The sequence below is a fragment of the Cheilinus undulatus genome, linkage group 20, assembly GCF_018320785.1.
Source record: "Cheilinus undulatus linkage group 20, ASM1832078v1, whole genome shotgun sequence".
NCBI classification, from domain to species: domain Eukaryota; kingdom Metazoa; phylum Chordata; class Actinopteri; order Labriformes; family Labridae; genus Cheilinus; species Cheilinus undulatus.
In genome coordinates, this window is record NC_054884.1 from 11,278,902 (window position 1) to 11,303,535 (window position 24,634).

At 38.9% G+C, this 24,634-nt stretch overlaps 1 protein-coding gene across 5 annotated transcripts in view; it reads left to right on the plus strand.

Moving 5' to 3' along the window:
• Positions 1 to 1,130: 1,130 nt before the first annotated feature.
• Positions 1,131 to 24,634, plus strand: part of arhgap17a (Rho GTPase activating protein 17a) — a 58,793-nt gene continuing 35,289 nt past the window's right edge. For all 5 annotated transcript variants that reach the window (XM_041814906.1, XM_041814909.1, XM_041814907.1 and 2 more), the window contains exons 1-2: positions 1,131 to 1,634; positions 20,331 to 20,370. In XM_041814906.1, coding sequence (XP_041670840.1) covers positions 1,582 to 1,634; positions 20,331 to 20,370 — 93 coding nt within the window. In that variant the 5' untranslated portion in view covers positions 1,131 to 1,581. The remainder of the gene's footprint in view (positions 1,635 to 20,330; positions 20,371 to 24,634) is intronic.

Genomic DNA, 24,634 nt, shown 5'->3' on the forward strand with positions numbered 1-24,634 from the left:
TGTTTTCACTTCTTTGATGCCAGTTTGTTTACTTTTGATTTGTTTATGAATTTTAGTTATTTCATTAGTTTTAGATGACTTTAATAACCTTGGTTCTCAGATCAAAAGAAGATGGACCTTCTCTTAAAAAGTTTGTAACATTTAAAGGTTACATGTATTATCATAAAATGTGAATGATACAATTCTCAATTGATTTGACTTGGCAATTTTACAGTAATATCACCATGTGCTATTTTTGGTCCCACACTGTGTACTTAATCTAAACAGTGCCTATAGAAAGTATTCACCCCTTGGATGTTTTGCCCTTTTATTGGTTTTATAAATTAACCATGGTCAACGTAATTTGGCTTTTTTTTAATACTAAAAAAATAAAACCCTCTTCAATGTCAACGTAAAAGCAGATTTCTCCAAAGTAATGTAATTAACAATAAAAATATGTAATATAAAATAAATAGTCACCCCCTTTAAGTCAATATTAGTAGATGCATTGGCTGCAATCACAGCGATGAGTCTGGTCTTTTTATAGTGTTTTTTGAACCACTAAAACTGGCACTGAAGGGTCAAATTCCTACATTTTTTTATATTTATGATCAGGTCTGATTTTGACTTAGAAAATTTGTGCCAAAAGTGAGGGGAAAGATCTTAATATGTACATTTCTTATTTTTTTTAATGTATAGTTTCCCTTTTTGGCAACTTAACAGCCTGAGTGTAACTAATAAAATCTTTAAATAAATATCTAAGAATGCAAAAACATCAAAGTTTTTCATGCATATCATTATCAACATAATCAAGGATGATAATACACTTCAAGGAAATTCAATTTGCATTACATAACAAAGGACTGAAACTGGGCCCCATTCTTAATGGTAAAACTGACCATGCCTCTTGGTGCCCAAAGTTATCCATCCCTGCTCTACAAGTCCTGCTACGACGGAAAACAGGTTTTACTCAAACCAATATGACACTTAAACTATATAGTAGTGTTTTTCCTTCTTTCCGTATGTTGGCAGGTTTGCCTGAGTGTCCAGAGGGAGGTGTTGCTGTGCTGCAGATGCTCTCTCTCTCTCTCTCTTGCTCTCTCTGTCTGGGGTGGCAGAGGTGTTGCTGCCTGTGAGCCCGCTGCTGCTGCTGCTGTTCACTCAGCTCTCAGCTCCACTCTGCTCTGGGAAAAAGCGGCCGACGGATTATCCAGCTCGGTAACGTTAGCTCACCGGCTAACGGTCAGGACAGCGACCGAGAGGAGCCATGAAAAGCCGCCGGAACCAGTGAAAGTTACTCACAGCTTACTTTGGGACTTTAATGTACGGAAATATACGAAAAAGGAGGTTCGCGGATCATGCCGTCGCCCCCATCGGGAACTTTTCAGTAGGATTTCCACTTGGGAAAGGCTAGCTCAGGGGCTAGCGAGGCTACAAACTATTTTTAATTGGCTTTGGGCTCAATGGCTCTCGCTTGTTTTGCCCTGTCATAGCGACAGCTTGGGAAACTGAAACGGGGAGAGGCCCCTGTGAACTTCATGACAAACCAAAGCCCGGATTTGAAGCTTAACTTCGGAAGGTTTGACTGGCAGAGGACCGAAAATGAAGAAGCAGTTCAACCGGATGAAACAGCTCGCCAATCAAACAGTTGGCAGGCAAGTATTGATGTCAGCCTTGGCTATTCATGGGAAGCAAATTCCCCTTATTTTTCTCTTTCTGACCTCAATGTAAAGGCTTGTATGTGTTTTTTTTTAACATCAGCTGCTCTTAACACTTTGATAAACTCTGTTTCTTGTAGTTAGGGTTGGGAATCACTGGGGTATCTCACGATATGAAACGCGACAGTGGACCACATTGATATCATGATAGTGACGCTGCCATAATTGATAGATAGCAAGACAACCAGATATGTTATGATTAACAGGAGAATGTCTCTGAAACCATACACTTGTTGTACATATTTGAAGAATGTAGAAATGTACCGATACAGTAATGAACTTTATAAGCTTTTACCTCCAGATACCAATATCATGCTGTTAATAGGTGGTTTTGGTGTCACTTTAAGGTGTAGAATGCCTGATGGGGGGCAGGAAGTGGTTTCTGCACAGAGAAGCACTATCAAATTGCCAAAGTTTTTTGCCATTTACAGCTGTGCCAGGCATTCAAACTGTGCAAAAATGTTCCCAAGGGACTTCTTTGAAATGACAGCAGACACTTGCTGTTTCTCAAAGCCAAGCAAGGATCTTTGAACGGCCATTTTTGATATGACCTCATCGACTGCCATCGAAAGACTGTTCCAATGTTGATGATCCTCAAACAGAGAATTTCCTTTTTTTTGTGAGTATGCAATCATCATTTTATAGCATCAAAGGGAGGTGGGATAGGTAAAAGTAGCGCCTTAGAATGCGATTATATGATATGATCATATAAATATGTTATATTATTATATGATAGCATATTAGATGGTGCTGGGTAAAGTCCTACAAGTTGTTGTTGGTGCCCATGCCTTTTTGATTTCTGCCGCCGTCAGGTACATGGGTGTGACCATTCCTATGGCGTAGTCACGCACACTCACTGGCCTGTTCCAAATTTGTGTTCAAGAGTTACCAGGGAGGACTCTGGAGAGACCCGACGAGTGGATCCTTCATTCCAAGAAAGGGTCAGGGACTTTGAGAAACGGATTAAAGGCCTCCGTCTAAAACCTGAACAAGCAGTGTCAGTCGCCTCTCATGTATGGTCCCTTTCCACCAAGCAGTCCAGTTCAGTTCAGTAGTGTCTCACAGTAAACCCTGATCTTGCTTGTGTCTCAGCCGCCAATATCATCCAACCTCTCTCATTGCGATGAGAAATCTGTCTCTTTTTAAAGCTCTGCTCAGTGCTAAGAGATGGTTTATTAGCTCTTCATTTGGCACCATTTTGTCTTGTCAGAAGTGTGTAAGATCACAACAAAAATGGAAAAAAGGAAACTGGTGCTAAAAGTGGAGCCAGCTACTGTGGTTCATGGAACTGGCTCGCTTAAATGACGCATCATTATTTGGTCGATTACCCTTCAAGGTTTATTTGTTTATTTGTATATCAGTGTTTTATTTAAAAGCATTTTTATGACAAATCAAGGGAGAAAAGCTGTTAAAGAGGCGCATATAGCCTGTTAGTTCAGGACAAGACTCCTTTAGACTCCACTTTTTTTGTAATGTGCAGGTATGAATGTAGAAAATTTACTGCAGGATGCAGGTCCATTTAGAGGTTTTCCACTGTTCTTTACTTCCTGCCCCCCATCTGACATTCACGCCTCATTGGGATCATGGGACTGCAAACAACCTATATCGTGCATCCCTAATATATAGATCTTTGTATCAGAATCAGCACTGATATCTGCAAAAGTACATTCTAGAAATATCTGCCTATCATTAGTGGACAACTGAAATATGGATATTTTTTGCCAGCATTACAATGATTATGTCAAACAAATCAGAGCCATGATAACTGAAATGCTGCTATTTTCCCACCTCTACTTGTAGCTGCTATAGTGAGTTGTCAAAAAGACAACATGACCTGTACGATTAAAACAAATCTAATCAGTCGCCTTTGTTGACAAGGACAGTCTTCAGTGGATGAATCATGTGCTTTCAATGTCTGTCACCCAGACTTAAGGACAAATGACTGTCAGTAAAACTGGTTGGATGGGGTTGAATGCTTTCCTTAAATGTGAATGCATTCACACTGCTGTCTGAACCATCCCAGATGTCCTCTAATAAAGACTGAATCAGCCTTTTATACACTATCTACAGGGGAAATAAACAGCAGTGAGGAGACGATGAGGCGGCACTTTTTTCATTCATTCTCGGTCCGTTAGCCCAGTTGAGGTTTTTCAGTCAGAGTCTTTGTAAAAGAAAGGAATGTCTTCATAAAAAAGCATACACTCAGGCATGTGGCCAATGTTAGGGACGGGCTGTACATAGTTTTTTAAGGCTGTATGGATGCAAGAGATTTTCCCACGCTACCGACAGATAAGCTTTTTGCAAGAGCTCATATGTGCTGCTGCAGGAAAGGCTTCAGACAACTTAGTTGTACAGCAGGTGAGATTTCTGTGTTAAAAGTGCAAATGTGACAGGATGCGATGGGCCACAATCTACCTCTGATTATGGGTTTACAGAATGGATATGATGAAATAATGGCATGATTGGTCTTTGTCTGCTTCTTGCAGATGATTAAAAATACCTTGATCTCTTTGCAACAAGCATCAAGGTTTATTTTCATTTGTTGCTAAAAAGGTAGAAGATAGAGCCTTCAGAATACACAAAACCTTTAACACTGGGCTCTAAGCTATGTAAAAAAATGCCTTTATTTTCAATTCACATTAGAAGACGAAAATACTGCTTTTCTCTTAAAAAAAAAAGCATTCATCTCCGTGAACCTTAAACAGTCTGCAGTGTCTGACATGTTTAGAAAGTGGTTTCCCCCTTTGAAAGAAGTCCCAACAATGAGTAAGTGTTTAGTCTGATTAATTAGTGTCAGTCTTCTGTTGTGTGTTGACCTAAAGTTTCTCTCTGTAACAGGATATCTGAAGTAGCGATGGCTACAGCCTGACCATGTGTGCACAGAAAGGTGGCATTTGCCAAAGAATGTTTTCATCAATAGAAGCTGGCTCTTATGATCAGTGGCATGTAGTGTTTTTGACATAGTGTGTTAAAGGGAGTCAGTGTTTGGCACAGAGAGGGCACTCAGTAGTGGATGGTGCCAGAATGACACGCTAAAACAACAACCTGGCACCTTTGGACTGGTGCCAAATCAGTTAAAGTTCAGGACACAACTGAAATCAGCAAATACTAAAAGTACCTTTATTGTATTTTTATGACATGCAGAGAAATACATAGAAGGCAGTGGCTGCTAGCATGAAGTAAACCAACAGAAAGAAAGGGTTTATCATTGAAGAATTTAGTTCAAGCTGGGCAATATGTCCAGTTTCTAAGATTTATTCTACTTTCAATTTAGATAAATGATAAGACAATTGTGTTACTATAGTTTATGATGCGTTAAAATCACACGGTGTATGCTTTTGGCCGTGAGAGTGCTGTTCAATGAATTAGATGAAAAAAAAAAAACACATTTAAAAATAGAAATGGGCCAGATCTGATCCACTTTCTGTATTGGGTCCAATATTTAGATTATTTTTATATCAGACAGATGGCACTGATTCACATCTCTGAGCCAAATTCTGCGTTTCGGCTGGGTCATGGACGCACCACACTCCGATACAAGACATAAACAGCAACATGGCTAGCATAGCAGAGTGCTATGTGAGACAGCAGCTTAGTCTGAGTCTACTCATCATCACATTTCACTCAGACACTAAAGAGCAGTCAGATAACAACCTAAACGCCACCTGTTTGGGTCCATATGATTCATGTGAAGCTCAGTAATGAGGAAAAAGATGTGTTCTCTCTTCTGTAAGTTTAATGTCTGTAATAACAGCAACATGAAGCAAGCACATTCTGTCAGTCTGTGTGTTATTTTTATTCAAGCTGCAGTGACTTGTATTACAATGTTTAGCAAGGTCAGAGAAGCGGCTATGAGGAGTTACATCCAGGCTGACTGCAAACATGCTGCTGAAGCTAAGTTGAATCAGTGATAAAGGTGGTTGGATTGGGCAGTGTTCACTTTTTAATACAGTCATACCCTCCACAAATTTTACTGAGGTATATGATATTATGGCCAGGTGTTTAAAAACCACATTAAACAAGCACTTGCCGGCGTGCATGCGCAATCACATGATCAGCTATTTTCATAAAGGCTCTGGGAATGTGAAGTAATGTTCACTGCGCTTTTAAAGGGATAAAACATGGGACTTTGTTATATTATTTCTGCAGTGTGCTTCGGTAGCAAGCTCTGTTTGTAAGTTCTTATTATATGGGACACTTATCTGCACCTAGAAAGAAGAATTAAAGCGTTTCAAACTCATGTTGCCGTGGATAATATTACAAGCAGAGGTCGACATTTATCAGTTTGACTTCAGAGAGGACCAGAGCGCGGTGCCAGAGCCATGCCAGGCCATGGTGCATGAGTATAAATGTGCCAGTCAATATGTGCACGTTCTTTGTTTGCCAAATAGGCCTGACAACATTAATACGAGTTCTGTCTTCACTTTTAAAGCATCTTCACACAGTCAGTGGTGCTGCTGGTTGAAATGGACACATATTCTACAGGAATTTGTTGCCTCCTGCTGCAACAAACCCAAGTGGAGTCAGTCGTCTAACCAGAGGGCCAGGGGGTTCGATCCCCACTGTCACATATCAGTGTGCCTTTGTGCAAAACACTGACACTAAATTGCTCCTGCTGCTTTGAATGTGTATGAATGAGGTTAGTTAACACTGTTGGACACTTTACATTGCAGCCTTTGCCATTAGAGAGTCAATGGGTAAGTGAAAGTTTCTGTAAGAGTGTACTGAGTAGCCAGACAACTTAAAATGCTATACAAGCTCAATTCCAGTTCCGATTTAACAAGGCCATTTAACCAGAATGTTAGGTGAGGGAGCTGCCAGAAACTTCCATATGACTCAATGTTTTGTGAAGAATTTCCACATATCTGGAGGATAAATTGAGGTTGTTTTCTGCACTCACTTTAGTGCCCCCTCTAAGTTAAGTACCCCGTCTTTTACAGAGACATCCTCGTCTTCATAAACAAAGCTTCAGGTGGGACTTAATTAAAGTGTTTTGCAGAGATATGCTGCACCAAGTCATTTTCATCCATTGTTTATTCGATGGAAACACTGTCAGTAGAGTTTAAGAGAGAATCTGCCTTCATAATGTTCCTACAAGTCAACTTCAAGACCAGAGGAAACAGGACAGCTGGAATACTCATAATTTCCTCAGCAGCAGTAAATTAGAAGTGGGGAGAGTTTAATGCAGAAAACAGACATTTGAGTTTGTGAGCAGAGAGTCGTCTACATTTCTGTATGCAGATGTATTCTAAACCTCTTACTCATTCATTTACACGCCCCTCCAAATGAAGAGTCTCAGCTTTAGATCAACTGTGCTTGGTCCTCTGAGTTTATCCCGACTCGTGAGTCTGCGTCTACAAAAGTCTGCGCGTGCAAAAGGCCCTCTCCGCTGCCCCCTGGGTTCCTGTGATTGTGCAAAGGCAGAACACTGTGTCCAGTAAGCAGCCGCTGTGAGGAAATCTCTCCTTCTGCTCCTCCAAACAGGAAACTGCCTCCCAGAGACACGCTGGTGCTTTCTAGAGAGCAGGAGAGAGAAATCTGGGGATGATTGATGTATTGAAAGAGGGAGAGGGTGAAAAACAGCACGTGATTCATGCCAGGGTAGGTAGACTGTAGCTGTTTGTGGCAGAAATTTTGCACTCTTTGGCCCCATATAGTTGGTGCTGCTGGTCAACAACATCTTTAAAGATGTTAACATATGAACAGGCTGTCACCAGCCATAATCTGCACAGAGATAAATTAACAGTCAGGCTTGAATGATGCCAATATTTTGCATTCTTCAGATAGTGTAATAGGTCTGACGTGCTCTGTTTTGCTTGTGATAATAACATCACCTCTGATTGTGTCAAAATCAGTTCGAGATAAGTCTTTCAGTGGCTGATAAAGGCCTTTGATAAGTACTGCTTTACATGTTTGGTTGAATCATGGAGTATCGAGGGGAGATTAGGCTAAAGGAGCCTTAAATCTGTTTAATCTGACCTTAGTCCACTCAGGGATTTCAGCTACCAGCAGTAAGCAGAATTCGCTCTTCTGGTGTTGTTACTCTGCCCTCATGAAAGAAACAGCTTTTTTTTAGTGCTGACTTGTAGATCATATTCTCATCGTCCTAATATGAACAAGCATGAAACACAAAATAAAACATTTCCCATGTATTTGGTACAATAAAGATAAGTATCTGGTCTTAAATTTCTCCCTTTCCTATGAAAAATGACATTTTCTAAGTTGTTAAGTATTTTTTGATTATTTAAATAATAAATAAATTAGCTGTGATACAGTACTGAGGATCTGAAGTGTAGATACTTTTCCATACTACTGCACATTAAAATACTGAAGATTGTATCATTTTACAGCATGGATACCCTGGCTGGTGTGCAGCTGATCATGATATGCTGAGAAAATGCATGATCAAAAATGACTAAGATAATGCTGGGAGTCACTGATCCAATCATCTGATTAAAACTCTGGCATCTGAAGCCTCTTCTGTTTCTGCTCAGTCATCCACTTGGAGCAGCTGTTAAAACTCCCCAACTGAAATCCTTGTTAAACCAGCAGATTTAAGCCTGTTAGTGAACTTGCATTTGCTTGCAGCATATTACCTGACATTACTGAATTATGATTGGTGCCAGTCAGTAAAATGACTATCATGTGAAGTTGCGGTCACACAATAAGGGTTTCATGTAAAAATTGAATAATTACAGTTGTTTGGTGGTGAAATTTGCTTCTTAGCATTATGAAATAATTGCATCAATTGCATAACGTAACTAAGTTAATGTTCGAAGACTTATTGCCTTTTATTTAATAGACTATTTGAACTGTTTTTAAGAGATTTTTGGAGGGCTTTTGCCTTTATTAAGATAGGACAACTAAAGAGGGACAGGAAATATGGGGAGGGAGTCTAGGGAAAGACATACCAGCCTCTGTTTATGGGTGCCTGTTCTATCATCTGAGTGAAATCGGCGACCTACTATTTGCACTGCTTAACCCTCTGAATAGGCTCAGTAATTTCTCAGTCTGTCATTAATCGTGTTAATATAAAAAAGGGGTGCATGAGTCATTACATTGTTTAATTCACTTGTCCTTCTTGTAGGGTACTTTTTGTGTTCTTGAGAGGCTTTTGCCCTGAAAATGGCTTTTTTTTTAAAAGAGTGTTTCCCAAGAGCTTTTAGACAGAGCAAGGCATTTTTAACACCGCTTTTCCAAACATCCTAGTTTTATTTTGGATGCTTAGCCTACATTATTTTACTCTTCACACAGAAACAAAATTATTTCGTAAAAAAATGCAAGGGTTGAAAGTATTAGCCCACTTTAGAACTGACCTTTTTGTTGAGCCATACCTCAAACTACTGTTGTGCAAAGATGTTTTAACATTGTAATGCTCAAAGCTTTAAAATAACGTTAAAACTGAGTGCTAGCTTCTGATTTGGAGGAGGCCTGAACGATTTTGGAAAATAATCTAATTGCATTTTTTTCTCCCACTATTGCAGTTGTGATTTAATATACAACAAACGAGCAGTATATATTTCCTTATTATAAAAAAACAACACATTTGCAAGATGAAACCAAGGCTGAACGATTATGAAAAAAAGGTGTCTAATTGTGATTATTTTGACTCATTTCAAACACAATATTAACTGGTGTATTGAAGAAAATGATGACTTTATGTCTTTCCTTTTTATAATAAGATGAACATATACAAAAATAAGGAAAGTGGCATTTTTTTGCAAACTATTCTAGAAAAAAATATTACACTTGAATGCTTGCATGGTGTGTAGAGCATAATATCTCTGCCTCAAAAAAGGCTTTTAGGGGAGTGCAGATGGTCGAGTTGTTTAAGGCGCTACCCATGTACACGGGTGGCCCGGGTTCGAATCCGGCCTTAGGCTCCTTGCCGCGTGTCTCTCCCCACTCTCTTCCCTGTTTACGAGTCTATCCTCTGTCCTGCCTCTATCAAATAAAGGCATGAAAAGGCCCAAAAATAAATCTTAAATAAAAAAAAAGGCTTTTAACTGGTATTTTTTACACACATTTTAGGTTAAAGAAATATGGCGTCTTCTGTGATTTGAAAGTTGCAGCAGGTCATATTGTGATTTAATCTAAATTTTAATTAATTGTCCAGCCCTGGTTTACACACAGTTAAAAATTTTGAAAAGTACCAGTGGATGTCGTGTAGTGAAGTTGGAGATTGGGTTGGCAAATATTTTGTGCTAAATGAACAAGCACACACCTTCTTTATTGAATTAATTTAGATACAGTCTGAATGTTGTGGAAGGAGATGTACTGAGTGAAACATGCTTATTCTCGCTCTAGTATTTGTTTGATTTATCTGGCCATATTGTCATTATAATGCACAAAAATGTTTTCGGTGTGGCATAATCTGTGCAGTCTCATGCCTCAGCTTAAGTCACAAGAAATTTTGAATATTTTGATGTAATACAGTACAGTACATACAACTTAAAAAACCCAGCTTTTTCTTTGCATGAAGCCTAAATAAAACATCTTTATTGTCTGAGTTCAGAAAGACGGAGACTAATAAACAAGAAGTCACTCCCTCTGCTGATGCAATCAATTTCTCTGTGAAACCCTGCTGTGTCATATACTGCATCTGTGCCACTGCTGCATCACTGTAACTTTATCTGGGTTGGTATTGTGGCTGTTGTTTCCCATCAGAGCAACCTAATCAATCCATCAATACTGACACAAGCTCACAGCTAGTTGCTGACCGGAATGTTTTGAAAAAATTGGTCAACATTTCCCCCAAGCTGTACTTTCGCTGAGTGAAGCAACCAAATACATATACAGCTGTTATCAGAGCCCCCCCCCCCCCGTTAATCATTTACTGTAAATATGAACATTACATAATCGTTATTGATGCCATATCTATCAATAACAATCCTCCAGCATCCTGTTATGTAATCTAATGTAAACCTTTTGTATCCGGTGGTCCTTATTTCACCCTGAAGGAGTCGTGTTGAATAGACACTTCCTCCAGAAGGATCAGCTGAATGTCACCGTGGAGTTAACAGGATAGGTGACTCTGGGCGTCTCCCTGTGTTTCATCAGGCCAGTGCCTGGAGGACAAAGAGGTGTGTCAGCTATGGCCCTTTTGTCATACTGCAACTGATACACACAACCTCTGAGGCTATTGTAGACCCACTTTTGATGACTTCAACCAAGTTTTACAATGAGCATGTTTATCATGACAATCCTGACATGCCAGTAAGCAAAATGTTGACTTTTTTCAAGATTTATTTTGGGGCTTTTATCTCCTTTTTTGAGCAGGAGAGAGAGTGGGGAGTGATGTGCAGGAAATGTGCACCTAATGTTGGACTATGAATATAAAGATCTACATTTTTAGAGTGTATATTTTATTTGAATCTGATTCACGGTAGTTTTTTTTAGTTTGATTAGTCATTTTAGTTCAGTTAGTTTAAGCCAAATGCTTCTTAAATGCTAGGATTATCCTTGATGATAATAAATGTCTTCCAAACTAAACAAAAAATTATCACATCTTGGGATATTTTAGGGAAACTATTAAAATAGTGATTAGTTGCATTAGGCATGCAATCTCATCACAAATTCATTAATGCAATATGAGCAATTGCAATAAACTTGAAGCCTAGGCAGGCCTGTCCACAGATATGGTAGAGCCCCTAAACAGGGATTTATTAATACTAGAGCCCTGTGCAGGATCGTTCCCGCTGGATTTCTGACCATTACCACCAACTCCTGCAGCTTAAAAGAAACAAAGTTGGGAACCACGGATCTAGAGACGTTATTGTTGGGCTCAAAGGTTCCCTACAAATGTGATATTGATTGCCACTATGCAAGGTAAATTCATGAAACTGTGGCAAAAATCACTGGTTTGTAAAGTGTATGAATCACACTCATTTATATAGAAATTTTCTGATGATAATTGCAGTGTAGATGTCCATTTAGAGCTGCTAAGTACTAACTTCTCTCTGTTCCTGTTCCTAATAGCTTTCCCCCACTCCCTACCCCAAACCGACATTTGGATCACATGACTACAAACAACCTATAGTGACCTTGCTCTCACTTGTTTTGATTCAGGCAGATCGGGCTTGAGCTGGCTATCAGTTACCCTCAGAAACATTGATGACAATAGTGGTAATAGAAGTGCTTTGGGTTAATTTTGGTTTCAGGAAGAACATGTTGCAAACACAAGTGCTTTTCACACACACACTTCAGACATTTTCTTGAACATTTCAGGACAGGCCTCCCAAAAATCCTCCTGAGCTGCAAGTGTAGCTCTTTGTTTGCATGATGTAAAGGTCATCACCCTCACCCACATTTTATTTCCTGGATATTGTCTACTGCATTCACGTATCAGCTCCAGACTTTATATGGACATTTTTCTGGGCTGTTGGGTTGAAAATTTCAATAGTTTGCATTTGCATTCACAGGTGGAGTTTACCCCCCACAGACAGAGTTATTACACACTGAATACTTGTCTTCTATTGTTCGGGTCAATATGACATTATTCTAGCACTGGACTATGAGTAAACCCTGGAAGAAATAAGTATTTTTGTTCATAATACAGCGGTTCCTTTTTAACCTGGGATAAAAGTCTGTAGGTTTTTAACCCTTTTAACCCTCCAGCTCAGGTCTAATGTTATCCTAACAACACATAATCAGCTACATTAGTGAGGTGGTACCGGCTGAGTCGCTCAATTATTCCCTACTCCTTTCATCTGAGTCCAGTATCCATTACCTCCTGCCTTAAGCTGCCAACTGTTGCAGACCCTCCCTTCTCAGCTCCGACTGATTGTGTCGAGTGGCCGCTAACAGCCGCTCCATTGTGCTTATGGCTGCAGTATTCATTTACTCCCCTTCCACTTTGATTGTAAATCGCCATGGTTACCATTCTGACCCAGGAGCCAGGAGATCTCGTTGTTAAGGAGTCACATGCAGCGCACAGTGACACACTTTCTCCAAAAGGCTGCAGCTTCAGTGAGGCGCGTTGGGGGTCAGCTCTTTTTTATTTTTGCTCTGGGTCAGCTGATGCTGGCAAAACAATTGTTGTTTTGTTTTGTTGTTGTGTGTCCTCTGACCAGGCAGCACAGAGCCTAATTTTACCCAGCATGACACAGGGCTTTTTAGGGCTATTTCACATTAGCCTGTATGCTATAAGAAGGCATTTAACTTTGTGTAACTTCAGTTAATGAGCAAATACTTAAGAGTGCATCCTAGCTGTCACTCAACACTGTTTTTAAAGAAAGATGGAAGCTGAGAAATCTGATTGTTTTGGACAATTATATGCCCGTTTGGACTTTGTTTTACCTGCAACATGAGTCATAAAAGTTAGTACAGGGTCCTTTTACAACTCTTGACAGTCTAATTTGGCATTGAAAGCTTATTGGTTAACAAGTAATGATTGTTGTATTTAAATAACATCCATTTTTATTGTATCAAAGCTAATAAGAAAAACAAAAAGAAGGAAATGTGTTTCGTAGATTATTTCTTTATTGTAAAAATGCTTCTTGGCAATAATTCTTACACTGTTTTAAAGCCTGTTTATTTTCCTTTTAAATGGTGCCACATTTGTAAGGAACATGCATTTGTGGGATGAGCAGCAGAGCTGAGTATGTGGCTTGTACCCATGAAAAAATGCCAAATCTTCCCTGCCAACACCAAACAGTTTATTTTGCTGTTGCTATTGACTCTTGTTTGCACTCTTGTTTTGAGGATCATCATCCAGAACATTTTAAATGAGGCCCCAAATGTAAAACAACTAGATTGTCTATTTCCCTGCTCCTCTCTCAGGTTTGCTCGACTCTGCCTCTCTTTACACAAGAGACACTTGATGTTCTTTTCAATCAAAAAAAAAGAAAAGGTTTGTTTACATATTAGTATCAGTATTGGCTAAAATGAGATTGGAAAAATTGTCACTGAATATCTGCAAAATCGAATCATGCATCCCTAATAACATCAGTTTCTAATTAGAGCTGAACCTGTGTGTTCTCATTATATGTTGGTAAGGGCAGTATATGGGATTGTTACACAACCAGCGACACCAGATTTTTCCTGCTCACATTTACATGAGAATGCACAGCTCTATTGCAGTGTTTCCCACACTAGCATGGCACTCTCACCCTGCCTCATAATGCACATTTGACTTATATATATATATATATATATATATATATATATATATATATAATTTAGTATATATTTTTGCTATATCCTGATACACGATATATATCCTGATATTTTGAAATTTCCTCTCAGTAGCTGTATTTAATTCAGCCTCAAATGGCATGAAAATAGACTGTTCTATTAAATTTTTAATAAAATTGTATGCAGAAAGTAAAAATCAATAAAAAGTCAAATTTAGCAGTTTTATTTTTAAAAGGACTTCATTCAATCTTTTACTAATAAATCAAAAATACATAAATCATGAAATACTCTGTCTTTTACAGTTTATGGAAAGTCCTGAAATGTGTTCTATGTTATGTTTACTATTGCTGATTATAAAATGATTATTTTCTTCATTAAGGGTGAAGCAAACCTACACAAAACTCACCAATCATGCATGAAGACCAAAACCCTGCAGTCTAGTCCAGGCTAACAGCTGTGATTATATTAGTCTGCTATCTGTGCTGATGAATGCTGGACCAGTTTCTGACAAGTTCATGAGATGAGAGTGTCTTTAGACCTTATTCAAGAAACTGTCTGTGTGATCATAGGGGAAAAAGCTTGTCTGGAGGCGGTAATGTTTTAGCTACTCATTGTCATTGTTTTGAACTGTAAGGCTGAGATAAGTCTCCATTGTTGTGGAGATGTGGATCACATTTGTCCGCTGCTTGGCTGTCTTTCTCTGACATGTACGACTCTGGCAGGGAGTTTTCAGCAAAATGTTCGCACCCAGGCAAATCTCATATTCTGGGTTAAGTGTCTTTATGAGATTTTGAAATCCTGGCTTTTCAACAACACTGGGCTCATGTCTTTAGTGACTTGTTGTGTTACTGCCACCGTTATCTCGGAGTCATCTTGTGGCGTATTTTAACGAATACCGCGTGAGTTAGACCTCTTCCTTTTCAAAGTTGAACGACTGTTCAAAACTGCAGATCCATCACTGTTTCTGTCTCAAAAGTCAGCTAGCTCCCCGCTAACTAGCCACGCTGCTGTGTTTACCTTCCTCTCCCTTGCTTCTCGACGCTGATGCACATGTGCAGAGGAGTTTTCTGGATGGGCACAGGCGCAGGAGAGAGAGTGAGCTCTCTCCTGTGAGAGATGCATTCTGGGACAATGGGAGAAGCGAAACTCCGGCGAGAAATGCATGCTGGTGGCTCAAAACTTCCACATAATTTATACTCGAAAATTTGCGATATAGTCATTTTAACGACACGCTACATTCACAGAGCGAGGGTGAACAGGTAGCGCCAGAATCTATTTGTGGTGGGCCTAATTTATTTGTGGCGGTCCGCCACAAATAAATAAATGTATGGGAAACACTGAACTGGTAATCCAAATCTTGCAAGATGCATTGTGTCTGGATTCCACCTTTTTGTTCCAGCTATTCTACAGTTTTAAATATTTCAATCTATTATTATCAATTATCAATTATTATTTTATACCTCTGGATCTTGATGCATCTAATAATAGATTTTTTCTCCCACATCTAGTATTTAGAGCACCGAAGAACAACCGAAGGACCCACTGCAGCAACAAAGAATGGTGGCTGCGTGACAGTTTTTTCTGAATGTAAAACACCCTCCAGACTGGTGTGACACAGTTTAGCAAAAGTTAAATAACTTTTGAAATCGTTGCCTCTTACTTGTTTTTCCTCTTGAAGCTAGTTGTGCCTTCCCATAGACACTATTCTGCCTTTGAATCCTGTGGGCAGCATTTTCAGTGAGCCGTGTAACTTCTAGGGACTTTAATAATTAAAACCACACCAATAAACCCAATACTGAACATCTTTTTTATCCATTTTTATCGAATTATGACTGTTTATTACCACTAGCTCGGATGCTAACTGCCATGTTGTTTGCCCTCGAGAGGGTCCGTCAGCCAGTTGCAGGCTGTTCCATTATCATGTCATGCTGCCTAGATAGAGCATAATGGAGAGAGAGGTAGAGAGAGACTCTGTGATGCAGCCCCCTGTATTATTGTTATTTTAATATTTATCAGTAAAACTCAATAATCAGCAGAACAACAACTTTAGGGTCACAGAGATGCTGTACATTATGATTCTATTTGTTGAGCCATGTTCTGAGTCAAATATAGGTCTAAAATAATTTGCTAGTCTGCACAGTCAGTGCAGAAAGTTGATTCTGGTTTCAGATCAGTACTTGGTATCGGCAGATACCCAACACCTTGGCGTCTGAATCGTATTGGGAAGGAAAAAATGGTATCGGAACATCCCTAGGTTTAACATAGGACATCTCAGCGCATAAACTCTACGATCTGTGTAGTTTCACCCCTTCAGTCTCTTAATTGCTTGTAGAAAACTTTTTTCTTGTCATAGTGCCGTATTTGTCATCATGCTACAGCCAGTGGATGCATAAAAATGCAAGATGAGAGCCTGACAACATGTCTGCATCATCTTTACTGCATGTTACGATATAATAATAGTGAAAATGAGAAACTTTCAGAAACTTTAGACATTATGAGGAGATTATTTATGTGTATGAAATAGTGCATTCATGTTCTGACTCTTTGTGCAGGGCAGGCTATTGACAGGACTACATAAAGAGCTCCTAGGCATGCTAACTACACTGGAGCATGCTGTCCATACTGTGGCTTTCTCATCAACCTCTGTTTGTGTGTTGTAGTTAGCTGGAGGTCTTGTCTGTAGGTTTCTGTGGGTTCTCGCTCTGCACGTGTGACCTCACCACTTTGGCTTCGGCTCTTCTCCACACAGAAAGTCTTTCCATTCATCTACAGCCTCTAGATTATTCTGGTTTGGCACTTTAAGGAGTCTTTAAACCCAGCCTTCAAAACTCTCTGTATTTGTATTTCTTTCCTTCAAACCCCCAAACAGTCATCCCTTCTTTGTCCGTCTCCCTCTCTCTGTCTGTCTCTGTGTTGTAATTGAAAGCAGCTGTGACAGGGTTACTATAGTTCACACTGAGCAGCTTTTGGAGGAAGGCCTGGGCTTCATTTAGAGCTCCAGTTTCCCAAAATGAAGGTTGCTCCAGTTGGAAAAGTTTGCACACTACTTGGACACAACAATACCTGAACAGTTTTGGTTTTGCATTGCTGTGAAGCACCAAAAAGTTAAATGATAGACTGGAGCCACGTGAGAGTGATGGATGAAACGAAAGGAGGAATTTACTGGACGTCTGCCCATGAGCTCTATTTCCTTTTTAGTGAAATGAATTTAACCTTAGACTGGTCAGATATCATGCTTCCTGCTTTACTGAGAATCCCGTTTACAGTAAAGTGCAGAAAAATGTAGCATTCTTGGAAATGCTTCAGTTGAATATCAGCATTCATTCCAGCTAGAGAGCAAAAACTTGACATGTTTGTGTATAGTAGAAGTTAAACATTTACCACACTAAAAGCAGACTAATTTAAAGTTAGTCAAAATTTAACTAAGTTTGCTGGATGGTTATAACTCCTATCCCTTTTTTTTATTGAGACATTTGGGCCTTTTTTTCTTTCTTCATAGCACAGCTAAAGGTTCAGCCTCTGTTTATGGGGCTCCGGCTCATCTGAACTCAACAACCCCCCCACTGTTTTGTCTCTGCTGCATAACCCATATAGCCAAAGCAGACAAGAAAGACCACTATCAATTCTATCCTCGTATTTGGCTTTGGATAGGGATAAATGGCTTGTTTTCAGTCCTTTTGCCATTTTTACATGGTGTTTTTATGTACAGAAACATGCAAGAAGAACCAAAATACTTTGAATTCACACTAAACACACGTCATGTTCAAATCTGTAACCATCAACCAGAAAGGTGACCAAAGAAACAATTTATTATTGAAATTTAGGGTTGTGATGGTGAAGTTTGGTGCATTAAACTGCTTCTTAGTTGTATTTTAAGAGTTTTTTTGGCTGATTCCTATAACAACCTAAATAAGTCAAAAGATATTTAAGGACTTAAAAGAGGAAATGCATAGGAATGAGAGCACTACCGTTTGACTTTTGATTGTCTTCACACAGAGAAGCTGTTTTCACACATGCACTCTTGAAAATTTCTGGTAAATTTTAGTATAGCCTGACCTTGAAATTTTACAAAAATGTTCTTCAGGTCACAGTCAGTACGTTTACATGCACATTTAATTTGAGCTACAGCTATTAGAGCTGTGCATCTTGGCCCACAATTCAAATTGATTCTGATTATCAAGCCAAGGGTTTGATATGATTGGCTGCATGATGCATCAAGATGAATCAAGATGGGTTGCATCCCCAATTGAAAACTGGAGGTTATCTTTAAATTAAATCATATTAAATTATGATAACACTAAAATATGTAATAAATTCTCTAAATTCTAAGCTGAAAATAGGAGAGGTAACCTCCTGTCACTGAAAAGATTTATATCAACTTTAAGGGAGCATTGCTTAACAGGGTATTCAGAAATATTCTGACCCCTTTTACTTTTGATCAGTTTTGTGATGTTGCAGCTAGGGATGTGCGTGGTTAAACAGTTTAATTCATGTAACAAATTAGCCAGTGCAAGATTTACAAGTCGGTTAAACTAATTGCCTGTAATTTTTTATAAACACAGGCTTGAAAGCCTGGTCTATAATGCTCTTTTAAACTATAATGAAGCCTCCCATCACTAGAAGCGGCTGTATCTCCAGTTAATGGCCACTGCCTTCCTTATGGCAGGGTGTGATGTATTTTCGGTGGAAAATTGGGCGGCTTGACAACTTCCGCCCAACGACACATGCTAAGCAAAAACAGAACCTACTGTCACTTCGATGTCAGCTCTGCGAGCTTGGAGGTGGGGCTGGCCCACTTTTACCCTGCTCATGAGCAGGGCCACTTGAGTGTGGCTTGGTTTGGCTTGACCAAACTGGTGATGGAAAAGCAAATCAGCACAGCTTGAATTGGCTCAGCGCAGCCAAAATCACGCTGGTCACGCTGGTAATGAACTACAAGATCCGCTGGTGTTAAACCGTCAGTGGGGATAAAGAAAATATTTGAGTATCTCTATTTTCGATTAAAAAGTCTCTTTCATTGTCATGACTTCTGCAGATTGCACTCTTCAGCCTCTCTGTGTTTCTGTGATCACATGTCACCTTGGTGTTAGTGAAGGATTTGATCAGAAGCATCAAATATCGTAAAAAGAAAATCTGCATCTTTTAAAATAGAATAGTGTTGAAAAACATCAGTATCAGCCCTGTTTGAAAGGGAACTGTTACTATTAGGTAATTTACGGCAGGTCCAGCTGCAAGAGGAAAATCTACTAGCAATGTCAGGATGCATCAATTATGCTCTGCCTCTTCATCAATGCCTAATCATCTACGTCCACACATCACAATGTATAGTTGAAAAGATTATTTTCAGCACCACTAATATGCATGCAAGAGTAAGTTGATTACCCACTACAATTTCTAGGTGTGCTATTCCAATGTTGATGAATTTGATTTAGCAGGACTAAAATATGTTTACATGCAATTAAAAGTCAGTTTTAGTCAGAGAATCGTGCATGAATGTGAGGTTCCTCTGCCAGGGAGGACATGAGGTAAAAAGGACCCTGTGGTCTTAATGTTAGTATGATCTTTTAAGACAGCTTGTAAAGCAGAGTCCTTTTGCTTTTATATTAATGCTACTTGTGATTAGATGTGTTCACCAGTGATCAAAAAAGGAATGAAGCTGCTGTATCATGAGTACAGCAATTACACTGGTTGTGTAATATAAATGTCGCCAACCCCTGACACTTACTTGTGATATTTTTTTATCACTGTTGCTGCACATGAACTGCAAATTTGAATCTTTGCCATTCAGAGCTGGGTCATTAAACATCAATGCAGCTAAATTGCAGTGTCTTACAGTTGCAGAGAAATCAAGCATTTCAGTTTTCTAACTCTCTCTCCCAGCACTCACCCCAGAAGCCATCAGCCTGTGTAAAGGTGGGGATAAGCAGTATGGGCTGAGTCCTTTTTTCCCAGCCTTCTCCCTTTAAGTGAATCTAATCTGTCTGACCTCTCTGAGTCTAACTATTAGTTTACTATTAATAGGCTCAGCCAGGGCAAGGCTGTGTGGCTGCACGACATCATGAGCCCTGCGAGCTAGCTGAAGGAAGTCGAGGCTTGAGCTGCAGAATCAGGCCTTTTGTGGGAATGCATTCTTCTGATTCAGCGCGTGCACTTCTAAAGTGTGCTGTAACATATGTTCAAAGCTGCTCACATAAATGGAGAGCTTTATGCAACTGCAGAGCAATATTTTCAGCCTTAAGCTTGGATACCAGCCCTGTTCTTGGCTGAACAAACTGAAGAGACCCACCCTCATTTTAATCATTCCATCTGATGCACCAGGTTCAATACATGGCAGTAAATTTGCTCTGAAGCAGAGCGGGAAAACCTGTCTTAAGGAGCTATGCTATTCATCTCTAAAGATGTTTTCACAGTGGATGAATAATGTGAAATACAGCTCTTGGTGTGTTGTCCTTGCCTGTCAATATTAATCTACTGTGTGTTGTCTTTTGTCACCCACAGAGCAGAGAAGACGGAAGTCCTCAGCGATGACCTCTTACAGGTAAATCATTAATCCCACTGTAGAGCTCTGACCAGCTCTTAACACTGGAATCACTGCATCTGTTGGGCAGTGGCTGCGGTCACACGCTCCATTTTGCTTCCCTCCTGAACTTAATCAAGCACACAAAGTATTTATATCATGTTTCAAACAATTAAAGGTCAACTGGAGGCACATAGAAAGCTCTGTTCCAAAACCAAAACGTGGGATGACTCTTTTAAACACTATCTTTATTCGGGTTTTCTCTCTTCCTGTCACATAAACATTAACAGCAGCTTACAGCATAAGAACACACATCTACGCACATACCAAAATGATCAAATAGAGCATCCATGACCCATGAAACACCAGGGCAATTCTAGGTAATTTAACTTGTCACTCTGCCCCCTTTTGCTTGTAGACGTGTTAATCATTGATAAAGCCTTGTTTGGATTTTAAATGGAATGAAATGTTGTGCAGTTTCACTGCGGTGCTCATGACTGGTTTAGTGATCATCTCCAGCCTCTGCCATGAAAATAAACATCAACTTCCTGCTCTGCTACAGATGAAGTGATAATTTATCTTTATGAATGGCCTATAATCACCTCTTATCAACAGTTCTGTAACTAATGTTGATTTTTATCTATCCATTTAATAATTATTGATTCATCATCCAGTCTTTAAAGAGCCGGAAAAAACATCGTTATCACAGATTCCCAGGGACTCAAAAGTTGTGTCTTGAAATGACTTCTTGTGCAACCATAAGTGTTTAACTAAAGCACTTATAATTAAGCTTTATAAATGAGTGAGAAAAGCAACAATATCTCACATTCAGCATGCTGTAAACCAGCAAACATGTAGTACTTCTCATAAGAAAAATGGCCTCACTTTTTAACAGATTATGAGAAAAAAGTTAGCTATTTTTGGTGATTTAAAATTATTTTGATTGAATCCACTTCCTGTTCGCTTTTCTTGTACTGAACTAAATAGAGGAAAAAATGGATTCACATCAGAATCACAAATGTTATTGTTTTTGTTGTGAATTTATTCAAAATATCTAGAAATTATATTCATTAAATCTATTCTGTTTCATCCTAACTACATTTTGAACAGAAGTAAGTTTTTTCAGCAATAAAAACTTGCTGCTGATGTTTCCTCTGTGAACCTCTCCATTTTCCCTGGTACAGCTGTTGCAAGAGGTGTGTTGACCTGGCTCATTAGCTGTGGGGTTAGCATAGCTGCGCTAGCTCTCAGCATCTGTCATGTTTGCTGAGTCTGACATACTGACGTGCCACAAATGTCTGTGTTGTGTCCATATGTTTAGTGTCTGTGTTGCAAAAGCGCACCATGAGTTACAGTCACAGAGTCACTCTGATGAAGACTCAACAGTCACAGAGTCACTCTGATGAAGACTCAACAGTCACAGAGTCACTCTGATGAAGACTCAACAGTCACAGAGTCACTCTGATGAAGACTCAACAGTCACAGAGTTACTCCGATGAAGCCTCAACAGTCACAGAGTTACTCCGATGAAGACTCAACAGTCACAGAGTTACTCTGATGAAGCCTCATTAGTCACAGAGTTGCTCTGATGAAGACTCAACAGTCACAGAGTCACTCTGATGACCATTCAACAGTCACAGAGTCACAGAGTTCAAGTTTTCAACATCTATTAGAGCTTTCTTCTTCCTCTAGAAACTCCTCTGTTACACCTCCTCATGGACTTCTCTTTATATAGAAATATGACTGGAAGGATGCAGAAGAAACACCAAAGTGACAGAGCATGAAGTATGTAGTTTTGATTTTTTCACAGACTTAGACAGGAAAGACTTTGACTAGAGTTTAAAGAGCAGCTGGTCTGTATGCTGAGCTAAATGTATGCATTCCTTCCTGCCAACCAAACAGCAGCTGATTTCACTTATTAGATCCTGCTCTTGGATGTTTCTATCAGCGGGTTCAACTGGTGCAGGACTTTAGGACCTGCAAACTCTTGGGACTACTGCTGACACATTGTTTACAACTCCTACATCAAGGGCTCAGCAAGCTGCATGGAGATCAGGTTAGCTGTTAATGTGTCTATTTAAGCACTATTTGTGTATGTAGCTTTGTGAGAGCGTGTGAAAGCTGCTGAAGCAGGGATTTCCCTCGAGAAAACTTTTCATCCACTGAGGCAGACAGCAGGTGGGGCATAGAGATTCTGGCTGCTCAGCAAAGACATTCCAGTGATATGGATTGTCTTTGTGTTCAATGGAAGGTGTTGTAGATGTGAAAACAAACTCAGCTTGATTTGCATTCAGACAAAGCTACAAAGTCTGGCACCCTTTGATTCCTATTATTCTTCTGCCTCCACCCTCTTTTATAGCAGGTGCATAAACAAACAACACCTTCCTCTCTCAGAGGAATTATGAAAATTTTAATGGCTTCATATGAGCAGAAGATATGTTAATGGCATCCTGAACATCAGTGTTAGATTTAGAGTTTGCGTGGTGGTTGATAATCATCTTCAGGCTTTTTTGCATTAAGGAAAGGAGGTTATATTATGTCAGACAGTTGACCTTCACTGTTTTTCAAAGACGCAATTGTTCTGCTTTCTCTCTGGAAATCAGAATCATTATTGACTAATCTCATACAAAGTGAAATATTTCATAACCTCAAGACCTTTTTTCGCTGTAATCTTGATGATTATATCTTACAGCTGACACAAATCCAGAATCCACCATCTCAAAATGTTAGAACATCAGAAAAGATCAGTCCAAAAAAAAAAAAAAGGGATTTATAATATAGAAATTAGGGCTGAATGATTTGCAAAAATAATTTACAATTTTTTCCCCTAATATTGTGATTGCAATTTAATATGCGATTATTATTAGATTCCTCATCTTATATATTTTTCAACAAATTCAAACAGTAAATCATTCTATATTATAACCTACATTCAGACAGGAACATGCTCATCATACATTTAACCATTTCATTGCTAAATGGATATACAGTTTTACTTGGAGGAGAAGGATCTGCTCAAAAATGCTCCCTGGATTCGTAAAGCAGCATGCTTTGTTTACACTTAAATGTAGCATAAAGTCACTGCTACTGCAAAAAATGAAAATCAAACTGGTATTTTGACACATTTCAAATTAAAGAAATATTGCAACTTCTGCAATTTGTAAATTGCAGCAGGCCATATTAAGATTTAATCTAATTCGCGATTAATTGCCCAGCTCCAATAGAAATATTGATCTTCTGGAGAATTGTGCTCATTTATGTACTCAGTAATTGGAGCTCCTTTTACACAAATTACTGCATGGAGCCAATCAGTCTGTGGCACTGCTGGGGTAATGAGACCCAGGTTAGTGGACCAAAAACTGAAAAATAATTGCTCTATGACAAAACTTTGAAATAATTGTGCTTTTTTATATTGGCTGATTATGAGCCATTATTCACAGCAGTTCCTGTCTGCCGTGACTCAGAGGGCCACATCCCAGGCTATTATTTCATTTTCACCTTTTGTTTCAATTTTCAGTTTAATCTAAATAAGTTTTTTGTGCTGTTTTTTTAAGTTTAGTTTCATTTTTATTTTGCAAAAATGCTTTGTTTTAGTTTAGTTTTTATTAGTTTTAGTGTTATGTATCCCATGTTGCTGACAAAACTAAAACTGTCAGGGGCAATTGTTAATGATATTATTAATTACGCAATTTTAATGTTTGTATACAACTCAAGACCTAAAATTACCTTACTGTTAAGTTGTCTTAAATCAAAACAGGCCGCTTCAGGCTTGGGTGTTCATGTCAGTCAGTATGCTAGTTACAGACTAGGATATTTTATTTGTAAAGCTTAGTTTTTATTTAGTTTCAGTTAACTAAAATGATTTAAACATTTTAGTTTTAGTTATTTAGTTAGTTTTAATTAACTATAATAACCTTACAGGTGACAATTGTTTGGGAACTTGATATGGTGGCTGATGCTAAGCTATTGGAAGAAATGAATAATAAATGGATTGAAAAATGGATAAAAGCATTCAATATGGGATTTATTAGTGTGGATTTAATCTTTAAATGCCCCGGAGAGTCACCTAAGTTCCAGGCTTGTTAGAAAAGCTACCATAAGGGCTATGAAGGCATAGATCGCGTCATTAGAACGGCAAAACAGAGGGCTCCCAGAGGTTAAAAAAGTAAGCAGCTACAATTAATGGTTGAAAAGTAATTCAACTTCTTAAAACCTGTGCCTCTTTTGTCATATACGACAAAGTTGGTCTCAGGATTTTGCTATTTTTTTGCACATTTTCGCAATA